General features: G+C 42.5%; 2 protein-coding genes across 2 annotated transcripts; both read right to left on the bottom strand.

Annotated features, from left to right (window-relative positions):
- Window positions 1-930: 930 nt before the first annotated feature.
- LOC105389306 (COPII coat assembly protein sec16) lies at window positions 931-3,655 on the bottom strand. Its single transcript, XM_011560408.3, has 2 exons — window positions 2,546-3,655; window positions 931-2,406 (listed from the first exon to the last, which is right to left on the bottom strand). Exons 1-2 carry the CDS (start codon window positions 3,301-3,303, stop codon window positions 1,014-1,016), a joined length of 2,151 nt encoding a protein of 716 aa, XP_011558710.3. The 5' UTR covers window positions 3,304-3,655; the 3' UTR covers window positions 931-1,013.
- A 1,118-nt stretch (window positions 3,656-4,773) lies between these two features.
- Window positions 4,774-22,209, bottom strand: LOC105389307. Its single transcript, XM_048633433.1, has 11 exons — window positions 21,918-22,209; window positions 18,085-18,365; window positions 15,471-15,625; window positions 12,769-12,974; window positions 11,907-12,423; window positions 11,210-11,362; window positions 9,132-9,328; window positions 8,445-8,608; window positions 7,079-7,282; window positions 6,039-6,206; window positions 4,774-5,392 (listed from the first exon to the last, which is right to left on the bottom strand). Exons 2-11 carry the CDS (start codon window positions 18,179-18,181, stop codon window positions 4,953-4,955), a joined length of 2,301 nt encoding a protein of 766 aa, XP_048489390.1. The 5' UTR covers window positions 18,182-18,365; window positions 21,918-22,209; the 3' UTR covers window positions 4,774-4,952.
- Between the last annotated feature and the right edge of the window lie 401 nt (window positions 22,210-22,610).

Below are 22,610 nucleotides of genomic sequence, written 5' to 3'. Positions count from 1 at the left end.
CTAAGTAATAGAGGCTTAGAAGCTTATGAGTATAACCTTTCCTGCATGAAGCTTTTTGTCTATTATTTTATAATTATAATTGTTTCAAATTTATCTAATTCAACAGTTTATTGTACCTACATACATATTTCTACGCCTTTTAAATTGTAACAAGGATAATCGGTTAGAGCCTTCCTTTATAGGGGTGACGTCTTCTCCAGCAGTGGGGACGTTATGGGTTGTGATGATGATGATGATAACCGGCTAAAAGTTAAGGAGTTATGTTGATTGAGCCGTTTTATGCATAAGAATTTAAGCCATCAAAATTTATATCGTTGCAATATTCGTAGCACTCGTAGTTTGCTACGGCGGGTGCTACGAGCCTTTCATATAAAAGAATTCAACGAAATTGAAGCGCTTCCGAAATTACGAAATGTAGTGAAATATTGTTGTTTGGTTTAGTTATTGGTTTAGTATTGTTTTATATTGTATGACTAATTTATAGAATAATATAGGTACAGGGTGCCACTTTATCGGTAAACTTCCCTAAGGCATCAATGTATGTACCCGCGAGAGTACCCTCTAGTAAATTTTCATGATGTCGGAGGTTATAGTGATTTTTAAGCTTACATACTTAAATAATTGTTTCGTTTAAATTAACTAAGCTGGTGACGCTGCTAGCACTTTACAGTAAATACCTAAGTTCATTATACTTTAGACACGAGTGGGTACAAGAATTCAACCTATATTTAATTTTGTACTTGTATGTACTTAAGGGCTAAACTTTATTCAGAATTTCAAATAGGTAATAAAAATGTCACAGTTAGATCAACCAATTTTCATTTCTTTATTTTTATAATATTTTATGCCTAAGACTAAATTGTTACCTAAATCCGATCCGTTGAGACAATGAACCATACTCAAAAACACAATTAAATATGTCCAGTTCCCAACAGTCACCGTTCATAACATATAAAAAATTAAACATATTTACAATTAATCCTTATAATTAGACTATGAGATAGATAAATTCGCTAGTCTTGTTTGTTTTTCATGTATTTCTCGGCGGCGGCGGCGAGGGCGCGGGTGACGCGACGCGTGACGTCATGCAGGGCCTCGCTGGAGGGCTCCCAGTCCGCGGAGCGCTTCGTAAAGAACGTGGACGTGGTGTCGTTGGGCCGCCAGCTGTTCGGGTACACGATCTTGTGCCGAAGCACCGCCTTGATGATGAGAGCACCCACGTATACGATGAAATAGACGCTAAAGTATAACGGTAAGTAGTACAACTTCTTCCCCAAGTAGTAGTAACTGTATCGGTTGACTCGAGGGGTCTCGGTGGTGGTGGTTGTTGTGGTGGTCGGGTGGTGGTAGTGGTAGTGGTCGTGGTCGTGGTCGAAGTCGTGGTACTTGAAGTCTCCCGGGAAATCCTGTGGGAAGCCGTCGTGGCTCGGCGGACCCGGCGCGTCCCCGGCGTCTGGGGGCGGTGGCGGCATCATGCCCATGTCGTTGCCTTTCATGTCATCCCCGCCCTTCATTGGGCCTTTCCCGCCGTGGGGCTTGTTGAAGATAAGTTCGGGGTAGTCAGAATCATGGGACGAGTAGGATGGAGGAGCAGGTCCGTAGCTCGGTGGGTGATCGTGATACCCTCCATATGACGGCTTGTCTGCCATAGGAGGTGGTGAATCTGCGGGAGGCTGGTCGTAGGAGTATCCTTTGAAACTCTGAGTATCCGGTGGGGAGTCATCCGTGTCCATAGGTGGCTTGTCGTAGGAATATCCTGGAAATGGCTTCGCTGGTGGGGGTGGTAGAGTTGGGAGAAAGTTTGGTATAGAGGGTGGTTTGTTGTACCGGTAGCCCGGGTTCACGGCGGGCGGACCGTCGTCATCATCGCCGTCAGCCGGAGGAGAGTCGTAGGCATCTGCGTTTAGAGGCGGCTGGTATACTGAAGCTGGCTTGGAGGCAACGGGAGGAGCCGCTGGGGGCTGTGATGCTGAAGGCTGTGGGGGAGCGTAGGGAGGGAAGGAGTCATAGGTTGGCGGCGGCAGCAGGGAGTCGCTGGACTGCGGCGGCGGCGGCGGGGGGATGAGGCTCGCTACAGTTTTCGTTGCCTTCGGTTGCTCTGCGCTAGACTGCTTTGACTTCGTTCCGTATACGGGCAAGTAAGGTTGAGCGGGGTTGTACCGGTCTATGGGATCTTGTCTCGTCACCACCTCTTGCGCTTCTCCCCGGACTGGGTTCTTCACATCTTGGAAGTTGTCTAGATTGTAAAACATATTGTTCCCTTTTTTGCTAGTGGATAGTGAGTTCGGTGGGTTCGGGTTTTTCATTTGAAATGTCTTCAAATTTACGTACGGGAACCGGTAGTTTGGCTCGGTTCTTATTGCTCTCGATTCATTTTCTGCTCCTTTTCCAGGATTCGTAGAAAATCTGTGAAAAGAAATACAAAATTACTGTACGCACATTGTATCAAAATAAGTATAAAACAAAAAACTGTTAAGGAAGTATGTAACTTAGTATATAAGTACCTAAGTTTATAAAGATTACAATAAACATCGAGTTTTCTTACCCGGGTAGCGCAAAGTTCTCCTCAATTTGTCCAGCCTCTTCTTTATTCTTCTGGTTGCTTTCGTCCACATTCTTACTAGAATCGTCGTTTATCGGAACTTCCTCCCATTTACCGGAGTACTGCTGGTCGTATTTTTCATTATCGATCACGTGCCATATATTTTCTACGTTCATTGGAGCCAGAGTTGGAGCCGGGGTTGGGGCTGGAGTGGTAGTGGTAGTAGTAGTGGTGGTGGTAATCGGTCGTCTCGTGGTGGTCGACGGCAAGTACACTGGAGCTGGCGCATTGTACAGATTGTTGTATTGTGCGAAATAGTCCTCCATGTCATCACTGTGACTTTCCACTGGCTTGTTTGACTCTTCCTTCGTCGGTAGTCCATAAGTTTGCACTCCCGCTTCAGACGCGGCTGGCACTTCCTCTGGAACGTAAATTGGTTTCGTTGTCGTTGTAGACGTCGTTTGGATTCTTTCCTTCTGTAATAATTTCTTGAGTGACTTGTCCATCTCGTTGCCAGTCTCGAACTCCGCGAAGATCAGGTCCGGAGTCTTCACCCGCTGCGTGGTGGTGGTGGTCGTGGTCGTGGTGTCGTTTGTGGAGTCCATCCGGCGCATCCAGTTGTGGTAGTAGAACGGGGACGAGCGCGCCTGCTCCTTGACCGTCCGCGGGGTCACCACGTACACCAGCGGGCCCGGCAGACTCAGCATCTCCACCGACTCGACTAGCAAACACACCACTACAGCTAAGTATAACTTATCCATTTTGTGGTTTACAACTATCTACCACATTTATTTTTCTCGGTACACCGAGTGCTCAACCCGAGCTCCGACTGGGGAATGAAGCCTGAAGCTAGCGGGTGCCGAATACAGTGTGTCTGAAATTCGTCGGTGGCAGTAAATGACGTTAATTTGTAGCGGTGCTCGGAATGTGGAGCAGCGGGCGAAGGCGGGACTCGGAAGAGATATAATTTACATTGTTAGCGGCGCCGTGCTAGTCCCGGGTGCGAAGAAAGTGTCACATGTTTACTTTTATTATTGGGCGCACTAGTTACTACGGCTGCGTCTAAATCGGTAATAGGTATGTAGTTGAACTACATAGTTCACAAAGAATATAATGCTAATCACGAAACGTTTTCGTTGAAGCTTAAAGGTGTTAATAGTTGTCATGTCATACAATGAACTTGTACTGGTTAACTCCTAAAACCGGTATACGGTGTCTAGTCCCAGAATTATATCTAGAATTTTCCAAAGTTACAAAAGTTGTTTAGTATGACCCTCTGAGGTCCCACCCTTTCAGCTTACTATACCACTTTAGCAAAACCCTATTTAGAAATATGAATATAGTCCAGTTTTAAACGAGAAATCTAGGAGAAAGTCTTCGAACTGAATTTTTCACTTCAAGTTTTCACTGTTAGGGAGGATTGCTAGCTCAAGGGCTAAGGGTGAAGAGGACTTTTGATATGTTTATTATTATTTTATGTCTTTCGCCACCTTTGTGAAATGGTGGTAGAGTAATACATATCCAGGGTGGCCTAAAGAGTGACATCCAAAGGAAAAAAAAATATTCCTTAGGTCAAGGCGTAGCCCCCATAATATATATATTTTTTTGTGGCATCCTCTTAAATTTTTATTTAAACCATAAAAGTTTCAGCGACTTAGTTTTCGATTTTGCGATCGAACTAGTCAAAGTTATCCAAAAAATAATAAAAAATAATTAATCCACTGAGGTAAATTTTCTTAGAAAATTAGTTATTTATAACTCCTAAACTACCAAAAATCGCTGAACATACATGGGGGTGATTTAGCTACCCCTTGACCTAAGGAATCATTTTTTTTCCTTTGGACGTCACTCTTTGGTCCACTTTGGGTATTATGACCATGTACAAATAACTGTAAAATTTTACGTCCAATAAAAAAAACTATTCTATTCTTTACCTTTTAACTAACCTAAACAGAGTTACGAAGTCATAAAGTGTATTCCAAACCATTTCTTCTAGATTTTCTTATAACGCATGACTAGATTAAACGCTACGACTAGACTAAAATAAACCTAATGTTTTGGCCATATTGGGTGTGCGAAACATGTCATGATAGGTACATCACTCGAGTAGACTCCTTTCCCGCAACAACCTTCGTTATCAACCGCGAGTACCTACTTATAGTTTTCACAATCTAGTAGGTACCTTTATGTACAATGTATAAAACCTTCAATATTTTTCATATAGAATTTTATTAATAAATTATTTCACATTAACTTAACTTACTTATAACATCACTATAATTTTAAATTGTCACTTAAAACATCTAAAAATATAACTAACTATATAAAACTATTCTGTCAATATCTAAAATTTTAATACTTATTTACTTAATTAAATTTAATTTATAAACTCTCAAACTGTAATATCACATTATTTATCTTTCTCTTGTGTTTTTGTGTCCTTTGTCGAATTTTCCGTGTCATTGTATGCGGGATTCTCGACCCCCGAGTCACTGCTGCCATCTATGTTGTCGGGCACTAACTTATTGTGATCTACCGTTGTCTCCGGTTCTACCTTACCATTTGGCGTCTCAATTTTCTCCGCGTCTTTGCTTGTTATATCGATCGTCGGTATGGCTTTCTCGGTTTTATCTTTGCTTGTCTCCCTGCACTCTATGTCTAGAACTGCTGGTTTCTTCTTGTAGATGTCGTTGGCGACGGTGCTGGTGGCTCGCTGGCGGATGTAGAACTTGTTGAAGAGGAAGTAGACGCAGCCTGTGAACAGCGTGGAGGCGGCGAAGATCTGGTAGGTCTGCCGCGTGCCGAAGAACTTCATGAGGTAGCCCCCGATGAGACTGCCCGCGCCCTTGCCTGTAGGATGGAGATGTGGGTGTTTAGTTTGAGTTTATAATTATACTTACTTATGTAATTATTACAGCTGCTTGTGATAGTCACGATGCATTTATTAAGCCCAAAACAAAACTCAATGGATCCTAAACACGACTGCAGCGAGCATAGGATTCGATACTATTTTCGAATCTACACGAAGGGTCACTTTTACCAAACCCTAAACGTATTTAAATCAAATTTTAAATACATTTTGTACTAACTGACAGACGTATGACAGGCTACTAAATACGTTTAGCGTTTGTTGAAATTCCACCTAACATATGGAAAAAACAAATGTCACTTTTGGAACTAACTTTGCCTTACATTTTGACAGTGACAGTTGACGATACGCAACGTTAACGGAGGTTCGAAACTTGTGCTGGCGACTGTAAGGTATAAAAACTAAATTTTGGCTAAAATTATAATATGTAAGTATTGAAGGGTCTCCTCTGCGTTGGGCGAACGAACGGATAACACGCCTAGGTCAGAATCAATAGATAACAGCTCTATTCCGGGGAAAAGCTCCGGCGGGTGTACGCTTAACAGAAGAGGCCTGAAGAAATGCATCACAGTATGTATGTAAGTAAATAAACCTATGTATGTAAAAAAAATCAACATATTAACATACCAACGCCATAATACAGTCCGCCCAGCAGCCCTTGCACAGACGTGTCGGTCGTAGTGGACGACAGTCGCGCGGCGTACGTGACGGCCGCCGTGAACGACAGCGAGGAGGTCACCGACTCCAGCGCCTCGAAGATCAGGCACAGCCACGGGTTGTAGATCAGCGAGTAACCTGCGGGTAGATGGGAAGTTTTAAGGGGATTTAGAAGAGGTTGTGGGATCTTTGCTGTTATAGTGTAAATTCGAAAGTTTTCTTCGAAACTATTTTTGGAACCGTGGGTAACGGGGTAAGATTTCGTTCTGTCATTCTAGAGTTCGTAGGTTTAAAATCTGACATGTAGGTACCATAATATCGTCATCAGGTCCCTGGGATCCCTAATCAAGGACATAGGGCATGATGTGTAGATTTCCACTCTGACCGGTCCTGTGCCACGCCTTCGACTTCGATATATCAATAATATAATTAAGTTAAATTATAATGTGCTCTTACGGTGAAGGAAAACATACATAAGGAATATTATGATATTTTAATTGTAGGTTTTCCCATTTACGATTACCTATGCCATAGAACCTATTATTTTTAAACCATGCTGCTTTTCCTCATAATCAATTGTCAATCTACAGCTACTAACCCAACAACCGTATAGCGTAGAAGACGAATCCGATGAACAGCACATTAGCGTGTCCGAGGCGGCGGATGATGGGCCCCGACAGCACCAGCAGCGGCAGCCCCGCCACGCCGCCCACCGTGATCGTGATGCCCATCAGCCTCACCGCACCACCGACACATTACCAATCAACCTTCTAGCAGCTAGATACCTAATGCGTGATCCACCAATCAGAGCGCAGAACACGGTTCGCGATATAGTGACGTGTCGTTCTATTGGCGGGACAATCGACTGTTGATGAACCGTTCAGAATCTGTAAATTTAGTATCAAGATAAAAAACAGACTCACTAACCCATAAGGCTTCCTGGCTACCAGAGCGGAGCGAGCGGAGTCCAATGAAGTTGCATGAGCGGAATTTTTGTTCTATGGACTCACCTAGCAACCGTATAGCGTAGAAGACGAATCCGATGAACAGCACATTAGCGTGTCCGAGACGGCGGATGATGGGCCCCGACAGCACCAGCAGCGGCAGCCCCGCCACGCCGCCCACCGTGATCGTGATGCCCATGAGCGAGCGAGACGCGCCCAGGTCTTGTAGCAGCCAGAAGAGGAAGCTCTCGATGTAGCCCCATGCCGTGCCTGCGGAGATCGGATAGTGACTTGTAAGTATATGGATATAGGTTGAATTTTTTAAAGTTTTACATGTGATATCTTAAGTTTTTTAGATATAGCGGCAAAATGTCGCATAGTAGTGTGGTTATTATTATGTTGTGTGTGTCTTTACCGTCTCGGGACCATGGGGTCCCGGGCATTTGGAAGGCGTGCATGGGGCCGAAGCCAACATGTAGAGGCCCGTTTGACAACATTAATCTATATGAAATGTGACACCAACCGACGATTTTCCCTGTGCAGACTATAGAAGTAAACCCAAGGAAAATCCCCGGTTAGTGCAGGACTATTGTAGGATATGGAGAAAATTAATACAGGAATATGGAGTGGGGTGCTAAATGGGCTGGGTAACTGGGACTATGGAAGGACTATGGCCCCTGCCTGACCTATATGTTTTACATACGGATAAAAAGGCAGGGGGTGACTCGCACACACATTAAATGGGCCCCCCAAAACAGTCGCTAGCACATTACAGTGACGTAGTAACAAGGGGGCAACATGGCATGAGGTGCTGAGGGTGGAGAGGTATACCAAGGCTCTCAGAGCAATCGCGGATGCCGGTCAAGACCCCTACAAGCACTTACTGGATATACATCCTTCCTCCGAGCATTTCTGCTCTAGCGGCACACCACTCAAGCCAGCCAATAAAGGCAAGCAAGAGGTGGGAGATCCTGTTCCTCGTCAGTGTTCACTCTGGACAACCAATAAAGGCAAGCCAGAGATGAGGAACAGGGGTTCTCCCCGGCATCGGGTGGGTGGGGTCGCTAATGCCCAACAGCTCGCCACAAGCTGCCCTGCCGTTTTATTATTATTATTATTAATGTTTTTATTCATTATAAAATACATAGTTTAATAGTAGATACGTGAAGGCGCCTTCTGCACTATAACACACACGTAATATGTGGTGAAAGGAAGCTAAGCCTTTTCACCATGGTCACAAGTTCAGGATTTCTTTGAAATGCAGTGCATTATTATTTCTTTCTTTCTTTCGATTATCAAGCACATAATATAGAAGATATTGCAAAATCGGAATATTATCCGAAAGGGGTAGTAATCAGCTCGTCATTCTGAATCACACTACCCATAAGCGTAACACTACCCATTCGCCAAGTAACGTATGTAACTTCCTTACCCATAATAAAGCAAGCGATGAACAGCGCCACCATCTCGATGTTCTTAAGCACGTGTATGACGTCTTCTAGAAGGTTCTGCGCGGGCTGCTTGAACTCAAGGTCTATGCTTAACATGAGCGCTCCGGACGCTATCTTGAGTACCGCGTACAGGTAGAACGCAGGCCTGTGGGGAGTGAAGGATAGATGTTATAATATGGGAATTGTGATTGCGACTCTGACTTTCGGGGATTATAGTCGTGAGTAGGTACTGTATAATATTGGTCCATTAATCGTTGCATCAAACCTACTAAATTTCATGACAGCTCCCGTTCGTTAATTCCTTGTTTGTAAAGAGTAAACCTTACGATACCGATATTTTTACACCTTTACCATCAAATACAATAAATCTTACCGGAAGTCCGTATACCCCTTCCCCCTGCTCGCATAGTCAATGAGCACTCCGGACAGCGGCGAGGAGATCATCCCTCCGATGCTGCCGTACACCCGCTGCAGCCCGTAGTCCGCGCGCTGGGACCGCACGATGGCGATCACTGCCTCGGGGTCACTCTAGCTTACGAGAAACTAAGTTGCGCGCTGCTGTGCTAACCATGACTCTATGTCGGATTTATTGCTCGAAGCTCTCGTTCGTTCGTTTTCTTTAAAGCTAGAGTTCCGTTCATTCCGTCTCCATTTACAATAAGTCTTACCGGAAGTCCGTATACCCCTTCCCCCTGCTCGCATAATCAATGAGCACTCCGGACAGTGGTGAGGAGATCATCCCCCCGATGCTGCCGTACACCCGCTGCAATCCATAGTCCGCTCTCTGAGACCGCACGATGGCGATCACCGCGCCCTCGAACATCGCGAACGCTGTGCCGCCGATTATGCCTATGAATACGCGCACCTGTGGGCAGAGGGGTTGAGATAGATTAGAAAAGTATTTAAATAATTGACCCGTTGAGCTGGTCTAAACATCATACTCACAATGGATATATAATTTAAATTAATCATGATTCCATCCCATACGCTGGATTCAACGGGGCCACATCGGGTTTGTTAGCTAGCACTAAATAATAATTCGAATACCTATCTATATTCTTATACAGGCACCTACACTACATCGTTTAAGCGGGTATAATTATTGATAACAATTTTCTGGCTAGGTATGTCTATATCTTTAAAAGGTACCATGGATGTATAGTTACGTGTGTAAATTGTAATGACTAATTCAGCGTTAAAATCCGAAATTATCTTTGCTTAAAATTAACGACTTGAAGTTTTTTTTTAACATTGATGAATTACAGAGCAATCGCACCATTCATTTGGTATGACTGCTAGAATAGGTATTAAAACTTTATCATTACCTTAACAAATACCATGGTTTTTATGACTCCTGTATGTCTCACAATGGTTTAAAATTTATAATTAGTCAAAACTATTGTGAAGGCGACATTCCGAAAATGACTACCATTAAATAATTGTTTTACTTTATACGGAAATAATATGCTATGTGTTTTTATCTTGTTTTGCTTGCATAAATTATTTTATACTTATCAAAAATATAAGTATAGCGCATTCGGATTCTCTACACGAAGAGTCACCACACTCACCACTCTGCATAAAAAACGAACCATGCCATGTAGCAGTAGGATAGAAGTATGTAAGTAGATGGAGCGGGTAAAGGCTTAGAACCACAAGTCGTGACTCTAGTCTTTGCTATAAGCTTATTTATGCATATGTATTAAAACTACGTGTATTATGTAGGTGTAGAAGTTGTAAGATATGCATCTACTGAGATTGATGATACGAGATCCCTCATGTATTATAATTAAAGCCGCAGTCAGCATCGGGCACAAGGTTGTTATCGTCTCGAGTCTCAACAACGATTGCAAAACCGAATACCCCACCGCAAGGCCAATTTCATAAATCTGATTTTCGACTCGAAAATTCTAAAGTAAACACTTGTATTTCAATTATGCGTCAATCGGTTTGGTAGGTAAGGTATGAAGATGTAATTATAAAATTTACCTAGGTAGTGAACAGTAGGTACATGTAGGTAAGAACAACGATAGAATTTTGTAAACAATCGGCAGCACGGCTTAGTTAGTTTGCTATTGCTATTCATTAGATTAAAACGGCGCGGCGTATAGTTCGCTGGATTATACGCTGAATAAAAACACTCTGACGCAGTGCGACTGATTTCTAGGGCAAAATTTCTTCAATGGAATGATCGGAAAATATGCGAGTGCATATTCTGAGAAGACGCTCGTGGAAAAAACTGGGAGCTTTGAACGTAGAGGCGGCCGGAGCGACGCGGAATGGGAACCGTGGCAATAGGTCGCCGCATCAAGTTCAGCCATTACCCAGTTAGCGCCGATTAGCCGGCAATCTAGCCATCCGCCCGCCAATCTGGACGCATTTACGTAAACGACCGACACGGTCGCGGCACCACGTAATATTTGTCACATTTGGGCAATGGGAAAATTAGCTGCTACGAGGTAAATGTTCAATTAAACTATTGTTAAACTAGTCATGAACTTCATTTGAAGGGCAAGACTACAAATTTACATATATCTTTTTACGATCGAAAGCGTTTCGCACTCTGGCGGCCAGTTGCAATCTTGCAGTATTATAGGTCCCAAATGCATGGAACTTTTTCATTGCCCGTGAGTGTACATATATAATTATTTCCTCCATGTTTCCTAATAAACAGCCCTACTGTAAGGGGGTTTGCCAAGGCCATATAAGAAAGACACGAATACACAATATTATACAAGTAACTTACAGCAAGATAAGCCCAGAAGGTGAACGACGGGTCCAGCTCCAGCTGCTGTTGAGGGTTGTCACAGAGCGCGGCGCGCGGCGTGGCGGCGGCGCAGGCGGGCGAACAGCGCAGCCGGCGGCCCCCAGCGCGGACCGTGGCGCCGCCGGAGAGACCCTGGGGGGGGGGGTTAGGATTGTTGTAGTTAGTTGTGGGTTGTGGAAGCGGAAAGAGTTGGCAATATAAGGCGTGCAGCGCAGCCGGCGGCCCCCCGCGCGGACTGTGGCGCCGCCGGAGAGACCCTGCGAGGGAGGGTGTATGGTGTAGTAGGTTGTGGGGTCATTGGTCAGGTGATAGGAAGGTTGCAGAAAGGTTAAAGAAGCTTTTGCTGACTATGTAGTTTAGCATCTATTAGAAAAGGAGATTATTTCATAACATAACACTCTGGCGAAAAGTGGGTGCAGCAATGCACCTCTGCCTACCCTGCAAGGTAGTACATTAGTACAAGGCGAGAGTGCGTGTTTTTTTTTTAGATAAGGAGATTATTTCAGTAAGATAACAGCCTACAAAAGCGGCAACAGTGAGGCAATATAAGGCTGATGCTGATGAGCACTTCCGTATACCACCAAATTTTATGGGAGTTTAACTAATAGAGACCTTCCGTATACCACCAAATTTTATGGGAGTTTAACTAATAGAGACCTTAAAACAAATAACTTACCGCATCAAAGTAGTTTTGACACATGACGCTGTCGCTCCCATTATAGTCCTCAAACTTGGTGCTGTTGAGGGGCGATATGGCCTGCACCGCGTACTCCCGCACATCCGTCACCTCCGCCGGCTCATGACTAATCCGCACTCGGAACTTAGCATCCGCTTTAACATCATCTGTATCCAGAATATCATCGCTACCAAACGAGCAGGTAACATTCCCGGCGCTTCCAGAACATTCCATCTGGTAGAGTCTCGGCGCGGGGAAGAACAGCTCGCGGTCGGATAGCCTGGAGATGGAGATGTTGACGTAGGGGTCGTTGGTCATGATGCGCGAGGTGCTCTGGTCGCGCGCGGGGCGGGCGGGGCGCGGGGCGGGGTGTGCCACGGAGTGCCGGTACACCAGGCGCTGGCGAGCCTCCTCCGCCTGGATCCTCACGTCGTAGGACTGCGAGCGCGCGATGGCGGCCGCCTCGTCTGGAGTTAAGTTGTCGGGTAGCTCGCATATGAAGCCGCATGTTAGTATGCTGGAATTGAAGCAAATAGATTGGATGTGGTTAGTTTTAGTTAGGACTATGAAGCTGACATATTAGTAGATAGGTACGAACAAAAGCATTTAGATGAACAAAACACACTCACCGTGCACTCAAGTGTGCACTTAGGTAAGGAGTGGCCAAACAAGCAAAACAGTTGAGTGAGACGTGGTTGCGACAGTTCACGTTAGCAAACATTTTCTTGTACAATGACAGCTTGTATAACTTCGCCCGAAAATTAAGAGAAACACTGATAAACACATAAGTATAGACATTAGATATATATAAAGATGTCAATTTCATAGCACCTATTTAAAACCATCTAAAATATGGACTCACGTGAGATTGAGATCGTAAGCGTACGGATGGCGCGGCGTGCAGGGGTAGTCGGTCATGTGTCTCAAGCGCAGGCCGCCACCGCCGCCGCCGCAGGTCGCCAGCAACTCGGCCGCGGGCGGGAAGGTCACCGTCAGGCGACCTACGGGCACCGCTAGGAGCAGCAGGGCCGACGCGCCGCCTAGCACGGAAGAGAGCGCTAGCAGAAGCTGTTGAATGGCAATGTTATGTAAGATGGACGCACGCTAACCACAACTTAAAAACTTGGGTAGCCCTGCTGGTTAAGTATAAAGTGAAGCTGTGAATCAGAAACTTGTTTGTTTCGCACTTATTCAACGCCAAGTTCCAAAAGTAGAAACATGTTAGGAAACACTATGACATGACACACATGACTATGATATCAAAATCCTTATTGTACAGTAATATTCGTATGCTAATGACTGTAATACTAATAACTAATCCTAAACTGCTCAGAGTACAAATCTTAGCAGATACCTATGATGGAGCAACTTAGGAGAAAGTTTAAGTTGTAGATTTGTTTGCCAGCCGACCACTAAGAGAAACTCATCGAGAACATTCATCAATCGCTCTAAAATATTCCATTCAAGCAAGTTCAATAGGTTCAAAAACATTCGTTTTGTCCTCCAAAATTGGCTATGCACGTTGCACGTACCCACCTATGTTCATAGCTATATGTAGGTATCTAACAATACAAAAGATCATCGAAACACGGACAATGACGCAAATAAAATGAGCCCCGGATGCGCCGCTTAGCAAGGTCGATCAGCAAAAATGGATAAACTGTAATTTTCAGGTGCAATTATTCATCTGTAACTACGGCCTGGGAATAGAGTCGTCCAGTGAACGCGTCATTACGCGGTGCACGAGCGGAAAAATGGTACTCGCGACACGACGTCATATGCGTCTAGTGTTACATGATAATTCGCGTACCATTGTGCATGACGAATCGGTTATAGTCGAAATAAAAACCCCCGAATATTAAGAGGAATCATGCCTATTATGAACTTTTGAAGAACAACCATGAAACATCATACCGATAATAGAACACTCTGAGACCGATTCTTGCGGCTTTATGTAACATCTATCTTTTTGCTGCGGGGTTTAATGCACACACACACTTCGCTGCAGGCCTTGACATTTAGCATCATGAAATCCTATTTAATTGCTATCTATACCTAGGTTGTATCGGTGTGTATTGAATCTATTATTGTGGTGTGTAAGTGAGCGTTTGATGAGCATGTGACGGCGGCCTGCCGCGGTCCGTGGAGGTAATTATACACACGACACTCCGTAATGACGATAAAAAGACAAGGAATCATGCTCATTATAACATTATCTGTTCGATCAGCTATGGAGACCATTGTTAGTTTTGCAACTCAACAGTCTGCCTACATAAACCTAAGCTATTCGCAAGGGTATTCAATTCAACTGGAATTCTTCCAACGCAACGTTGGAAATTCACAAATATTATTTGAAATAACTACTGAAACATATTACTCATGCTTTATAGGTAATTATACGAACAATTTAGTAGTCCAAAATTAGTTTTTTAAATTATCTACGGACATCAAAATAAAACCATTATAGCAAATGACAATAAACACTTTAGCTACGAAGTAATGGGCCCAAGAACCCATAACCCAACAATTGAGGCGTGCGCCGCGTCCCTATTTGTATCTGGAGCCCCGGCCTTCCGCCGTGACGCACGAGCCTCCAACCTGACCATTAGGTACCACATTAATTACATCGGAAAATAACCCTTATATTACATTAAAATACGCATCAGTGATTCCGCGAAGGAGGACTCAATATATGCTAAACAGTTGACAGTCGAAGCGGGAAACGGTTCGTTCGCACACAATGGCGACGCAAGGTGAGGTTATTGTGTCCACTACATGGGCCGGATTCACTCGCCTTGATGGGCGGCGACTGGTGGCATCGATCAGGAAGCCCCTCAATTGAATGAGTGCTGTTGTACTGTCATGATATAATAAACAGCACGACTGCAGCGTGTTTCTCGTTTAGACTTTCGGTTTAAGGTTGGTATCTTTTTGCACCTAGTTAAACAAGGAAATAGATTGGTCGGTATTTTCGATTTTACGATATGCGTCTGCATTGAGCAAATAAATGTCAGTGTGTGATAATTTCAATAATAAGCTGTATAAATAGATTGTGCATATTATGACGTCCATTTATAATAGGCACATTAACATGTGCACGAACATTAACCATGAAATGAAAAACTAGGTCCTTTAAATGCATATTTTCGCAAAATAAGCTTATTACAATTTACCAAGTTACATAAGTTTTCATGGGAGATCCTTAATATGAGACAACTAATTATATCGTCCTTAAACAAAACATCGAATACAGACATCATGGAGGCTTTCGTCGTCATTGCTTTTACATATCGCAGTAACTTTTTGTGAATAGAGACGATAACATCGAATAACAGTCTACAACTTTTTTATTTCTATTACTATCGAATGTTGTTCAGCGGCAGCGTACAAGAAAGCGTTGCCCTAGCTAGAATATGTACCTATTGACTGTGTGATAATGATAATGCACGTTTACAACAAAATAGTTCATTGTAAAATGCATTTTTTTCAGGCGAAAGAGAACTCTTGGAAATACCTTGTAAGTACTTAATCTACATTATATTTTCAAATGATTCGACGTCTTACCCGAAAGTTCCCGATCTTGTCGGCCAGCATACCCGCTAGCGGCGGCATGACGATGGACACGACGGGCGTGACGGCGGACATGATGGCCGTCTCCTCCACGTTGATGCCCAGCTCGCGCATGTGGATCGTCAGGTACGGGTACAGGACGAACAGCGCTGTGGACGGTACTAGGGTTAGGGTACATAAACATGATATGAAGAACCATGCGTCATGCCACTGTCACGCTCTCTCGCATTGAACAACTGCGAGTGGGAAAGAGACGTCTTTACGACGCGACGTCGTATCTTCTTATATACGAAGTAGAAATATCTAACATAATAAGTATGACGATGATATCCAAGGGTTAACGTACGAAACACAAGTTCGGTTTAGGTAGTAGTTCGTTGTAGTAAGTGATTCGGTAACAAACACTAGAGCGCGTCTAAATAGGGTTCCAACTTTCTTTCTGAATACGGTCAAACTTGTTATAAGTAGGTAGTCTAGCAAAATAGAGCATTTTATAAACGTAAAACTATTTGTCTATGGTAACGTTTGGGCTTTTGACTAGGGGAGCTGAGCTGTACCCACAGCTAGAGGGGTTAGAGCTGTAACTAATGAAAGTTAAGCACACGAGGTCATGTCTGTATTTACAGAGATTTCAAAATGGACGTTATCCTTGTATACTATTACGGAATTTTGTCTCTGCGTTTTCATTCTGCTGACAGTGGTTACGTCTTTAACATTTTAAGTTTAATTGTAGGAGTATTTAGCCTAAGTACCTAGTGCATCCTGGGATAGATAAGTATGTAATAGATACTGGCCTCTCATAGTTATAGTTAAATCCGGGTCAAGCAATCTTTGTAGAGAATACCTATAATTAAATTTATACATAGATGCATAGATAAACGCTAGCTTAAGTAACTAAACGGTATGTTATCATTATATCAAAGGATAACCCAGCATATTATTTATATTACAGATTTTCCTCAGACTAATTGCACAAATAAAAATGCAGTCGAACAAATAATCTGCACCATTAGTTACATAAAGCTTTTACATAACAGCTTAATTCATGGAACAAATTGATGACATAGTGTGGAAGATAGGTACATACGCTAACATTATAGGTACCATTTACACATAACCTAGGAAAGAGCTGACCTCTCCAAAGCTCTTCAACCTGTACATGAACGCGCTGATTGAGGGGCTCAGCAGTACTCATGTTGGCTGCCATATTGGCGGAGTTTGCCTTAACAACATTAGTTATGCAGACGACATGGTACTGTTGAGCGCCTCAGCGGGCGGGGTGTCGGAGCTGCTTGGCATCTGCGAACAGTACGCGCTCGAACACGGCTTACTTTATAATGTAAAAAAAAGTGAATGCATGGTGTTTCAGGCCCGAGGTAACTATCTACATGACATACCAGCCATTAAACTTAACGGGTGTCCTCTAAATAGAGTGTTTAAGTTTAAATATCTTGGACATATTGTAACCTCGGACCTGAAAGACGATGTAGACATAGAAAGGGAGCGTAGGGCGTTGTCTGTTCGTGCGAATATGATAGCCCGCAGATTTGCACGCTGTTCAAGAGACGTCAAAATCACTCTTTTCAGAGCATTTTGTACTTCGTTCTACACGAGCAGTCTGTGGGCGAGTTATACGCAGAAACAATACAGCGCTCTACGGGTCCAATACAATAATGCGTTCAGGATGCTGATGGGGCTGCCGCGCTTCTGCAGCGCGTCGGGCATGTTCGCGGAGGCGCGCGTGCAGTGCTTCCCCGCGACCATGCGCGCGCGCTGCACGTCGCTGCTGCGCCGGGTGCGCGCCAGCCGCAACACTATCCTGAGCGCATTCGCGGAAAGGTTTGACTGCCAGTACCTAAACCACTGTAGTATGATACACAGGACTGCAGTCAAAATATTATTTTAATATCATTGATTATTTTTAGAAATTCATGTATATGTATTTTATTGTGTTTAAATTTGATTGTGAATATTAATTGTGTTATCTTATGGACTTTGAGTCTGAAATAAATGATTTGAATTTGAATTTGAATAACAAGCGACACGAAAAAGAAATTAGTAAATTGTTTGGGCAATCTTACTTATTATTCCATACTGTTACATCAAAGTAACATAATGTTATTTAAATATTGTATTTTGATTGTTAAACATTAGCGACGGGTCTACAGTAAATATTGGGTTTAGTTTAGGTGACCTTATTTTTATGTACTAGGTGTCTAGACAACGAGATTATTGGAAAGAAAGAAAGCTCATTTTGAGGTACCCAAAAATACTTAAGATAATTAGCTAACAGTTACTGTTCACCACGGTGACTAACCCTTGACTACCCGGGCCCTATCGACTATTTAGTGTTACCAAGAAGGTAGCAATAGTGGACCATCTGAGCTATTACCCTCATATACCTATGTGAGTCAGAAGATTGTGGTCGACTACTTTAGGTAGGTAACTAGCTATAACAGAGTGCAATTTTATCAGTAGCACTGCTATTACCAGTTCAGAGCTGGTCCTATAATTAAACTTTCTCAGTAGGTTGGATGTTTACCCAGGCACTATAACGTCACTGATGAAATTCCACCCTCTAAACCTGTCTCATATAACTATAACTTACTTGAGGCATGCACGAAGAACAGAACTTTCAGCGGTATCAGCTTCTTCTGCTTGAGATCGTCTGTGATCCTCTTGAAAAAGGACCGTACGAACTGCATCTTGACTTCTGTTCGTGTCTGGTCGGGTGAGGAAATATGGACGTTGGTCCTTGCGGGTCCTCAGTGGTCCTCGCGGTCCTCACGAGGTTCTCCTACGTGGGCGAATGGACGGGCCTTCCAGCCGCATGTAGACCCTCGTCCCTGCGTGCCCCTCTCATGGAAAGTTACCGCTTTTCGAATGGCGCTGCAAGTAACAATAGGTTTTAGATAATATGCAATGGCAATTAAATGTTTAATTATAGTGTTTTATATTACCTATACTTAGTTGTATTGAACCATCTGTTTTCTTTCATCTTATTGATGGTTAGTTGTTACATGGGAAGTTCTTTCGCCATTTCATCTCAACAGAAGGTAGGTACCTACCTTCGCAAACGGCACATGCACTGTTGGTGCATGTTACAGACAGCAGACAGGGCATGTCTCGTATGCTGGATCTGTGAAACCGTGAAAAGTGGATGCAACACTACACCATGATGCTGATGCTGACTGTACCTACTGACAAAAAGCTTTACAAAAATGACTTCTGTACTTTACTTTATCACTACCGTGTGTAACTGAATAAATTATGAAATTGGCCTGACATACTTAGGATTAGGATCAACCATTGAAATCGCTCCAGTTAAAATAAAAGGCGAAACGTTAAAACAATACGTACTTTTAAAGGAAGTTTTCACTGAATAATTATGAAGAAACAAAGATCCTGTATAAGTACAGTCTGTGGCCAAGAAACCTGGCCCCTGGTCACTCCGAGGTCAGGTTTATTTACCTCAGACTATACCTATAGTTATAGCCATGAGTCCCATAGTAGACTCGGGTAGGTATGTGAAGTGAAGCCACATCACACAGCCGCATAAGCAGGAGGGTTACTATAGGTGACAAACACTAACGAATCTAAAATGTAAGTAAGTCAATCGGTAAATGCACCGAGATAGAGTAGTGGTTACCGCTACAGGCAGCGCTCGGATACTTACCCCCTTATTCATAAAAAAGTTACTGTACGCTCTGTCACTCTCTGACAGAGAACGATTTGTTCTTTGACAGAGAGGGACAAAACAGTTCAATAGCTAAAGCGTCCACTTACTTTTTTATGAATAAGGGGGTTAGTTTTTCACAAGCAGGAGTGACCCTCCAGACCGTTGGCGTCGTCGCGGCCACGAACAATAGACGATCACAATGGCATGTGCCGACTTCGTCACAACAACGTAAGTCATCCACACACACTGGCCAGTCAACGACTGAGGCTAAACTGAATGGCCACTACTTTCACCACGGTGACAAATCCTAGATCCTAGTATAGCTAGTATAGTAACAAGAGTAAAATTCACAACCCATTCCATGTTAAACTGCTCTATACTAGATTTATATTTGGGAACCGCAGACATTAGCTACATACCTACAAAGATGGCATGTATAAAATCCTATTCTAATACGCAAATGATTCGCATTAAACATCCCGTTAGTTATCGTAACGGTAAACAGGCTGCACTGGTTAGTTAGCGAGTCTGAAATTTATTGCTCACTTTGACACCTAATTACACTAGGACTAGGACTATGTATCTGCATTCTATGTATATTATGTATATGTATGATTACTCGGACGCGGTAGGGTAAAAATAGATTTAACCAGACTGAAGTGCAACAACCTTTAAGTAAACTTGTATAATATGGAGCCTGAACACAAGACTTAGTTACTTTACAACTTGCTGGAACAAATTTAATTTAGGAGTCATAAGTCATATAATTAATCATAACATAAAATATTAATTAACCTTCTCTTTTGCATAAGCAATCCTGAATTTGTGAAAATTTAATGTTACTGAAAAATTCGCACTTCCATGTTCTGAAGTCATGGAACAGACCGATTTCCAAAAGTACCTAGGTAATATTCGCTCACTACGAGACATTACAGGCCTGCCTGACAAACACTAAATACCTACCAAATAATCATAATAATAAATATGCCCTTTTCTAGATAGATACTATTTTGCATTTGAACAAACATCGTATCGTTACTTTACTAATTACTCATATTTTTTATCAGCACTATATCACTGAATACAAATAAGAAAAAGCACGAATAAGTACATAAACCTAATGTAAACTCCAAAGGTTTTCTGGAAGAGGTCCGCCTTTTGTACCCTAATTATGTAAAGTAATGAGCTGATTAATGAATAGTTAGATAGGTTTTTTATACTTCATTACGTAATGGATAAAGAATCATTTTAAACTTTAAATAACTTACATAGCTCCGTAAGTTAGAATCTTTTATGGAACCCTATAAGTACTGTGTCTTTTTTTTAAAGTGAACCCTATCCATTACTACGCAAAACAATAATACTTAAATATATTTTATAAGTAAATACAGCAATGAATAACACAGAAACAAAACAAACAGTTTTTAACCGTTGAGTCAATACATTGCATCGTCAGGTACCTTTTGTATGAAAGTGGCATTTACCCTAAGACCCACTTTTTATATTATACAATATAAATATCTAAGACAAAGAAAATGCATCAAAGTAGGAAGGAAAATAACATACCTACGACACGAAACAAGTAAGACAAAGACACACTACAAGAACATAATAATAAAACAATTGGTAAACAAATATTTACTCCCGGATGTCATTGATGAAAACCCAGGTCCTCTGGACCCTCAGTGTGACAATGCTACCTAAGAGGGGTCAGGTTTCTTTGTGCAGTACAAGAACCAGCGGCAGCGCTCAGACTAACAACAACCTATGAACCTATAATGATAGTATCCAGGTGATTTCATTTAGTTCGGGCCCGTTAGGTTAATGATGAGATGAGATGTCTCACGCAAAACTTCGAGTTTGAGATCAAAACATCACTGCAATATAGGTATCAAATCTGTCAAGGAAGTGGCCATATTATTTAGGGGTAATTTTATATGCAACTTTTTGCTCACTGGATTTAATTTTTGTTAATTCAGCATTTTATTGATCTTCTTCCGGGTACCCAGAAGTTCATCGCTGCACCCTATCAGTTTCTATCATAATAACTATTTACCATAATATGGCCTATCTTATATGTATTATTTCAAAGAAGGTGGCCGGCCGGGAATCACACGGAAATCCTGCTTAACAATCAGACGAAACCTTTCCCTTTATAAAGCATGAAACTCGAGTCAGGGTGTTTTTTGTACATTTGATAGATGCTCGTAGGTAGGTATATAGGTACTACCTATATATACCTATTAGTATTTTATAAGCGTTATCGCTTGAATATTGTAATAAAAACTAATGCCCGCGTACTTTTATTGGCGAGTGCACGAGCTTATAACAGTTAGGATTCGGCAAGTTACATAGGTATGAATAAAACTATCGGTAGGAAGGTACTAACTATACACTATTATGTATAATAATATTAATTTTGTTTGGGAAATACCTGGATGTATAATTGCATATACTTACTTAATAGATAGATAAGTATCAAGTGCTTTCTGTGATTCTAAGTTTTTTGTGCATTTTGTGTTTGATCCTATTTAGTTACTTATGCAACTGTATTAATTGCTAATTTAACTTCATACTTTTTATTTATGCATATTTACAAATCAATCACAGTTTGTGAGAATATTGTCCTAAGGGTAGGCTAAGGTGCATCCACTTTTCGCCGGTGCTATATGTAGGTGTAGGTACCTACGTAAGTACCTATTTACTAGAAATACACTACTTATACCTACCAAAACATAAACATTCAACAACCACAAACTTACCGGATATCGATAACACTCGAAAACTTCTACCAAACAAATTTTCACTTTATTTCAGCCCGGTACTTCCAAGGTGGCACGTTCAACACTGTGTATACACTTAGCGTTTTTAATTTATTTTTTAAACAGTCATATTGTTTGTTATCGAGTTGCGCGCAAAGTTATTGTAGGTGCGCGTGCGCATAAGCCTGCGTGGTCGCGCGGCGGTCTGCGCGGTATTAGAAACGTCCGCACGGTGCGCTGGCAGTCCCCCTGTACCACCACTGACACCTACCCGCGTCACTCGCAGCTCCGCACAGTGAAAGGTACGCAGTACAGACGCCACCAAGTTTTCTACCGCCACCGCACTCCCTGACCTAGCCCAGCCCTTCAACATAACACGTTCGACTCGTTCCACTTTCTTGTTGTTGATCTTGGCTGCAGCAGACATCGTTAATGAGTACCTACTTATTTAACTTTAACTACATTAGCTACTTTAGCTTCTGCTACTGTCATGATAGGATGATATAATCATTGGGAGGGGACTTGGAACATTTGATAAGTGCCGCGTATCTGCGGTCAGGAGTAATTGTTTCATACGATGCATGAGGGTTCAGGACTCAGGAGAATCAAAGTCCAGCACTAAGATTACAGAGGGGGAAATCGCAATGATAACCGTGCACTTTTCTAGGCAACATTTGAATTTTGATTATGATC

This window comes from Plutella xylostella, chromosome 5 (assembly GCF_932276165.1).
Source record: "Plutella xylostella chromosome 5, ilPluXylo3.1, whole genome shotgun sequence".
NCBI classification, from domain to species: domain Eukaryota; kingdom Metazoa; phylum Arthropoda; class Insecta; order Lepidoptera; family Plutellidae; genus Plutella; species Plutella xylostella.
The sequence above is the reverse complement of the archived record's forward strand: the minus strand, read 5'-3'. Positions and strand labels throughout refer to the sequence as shown.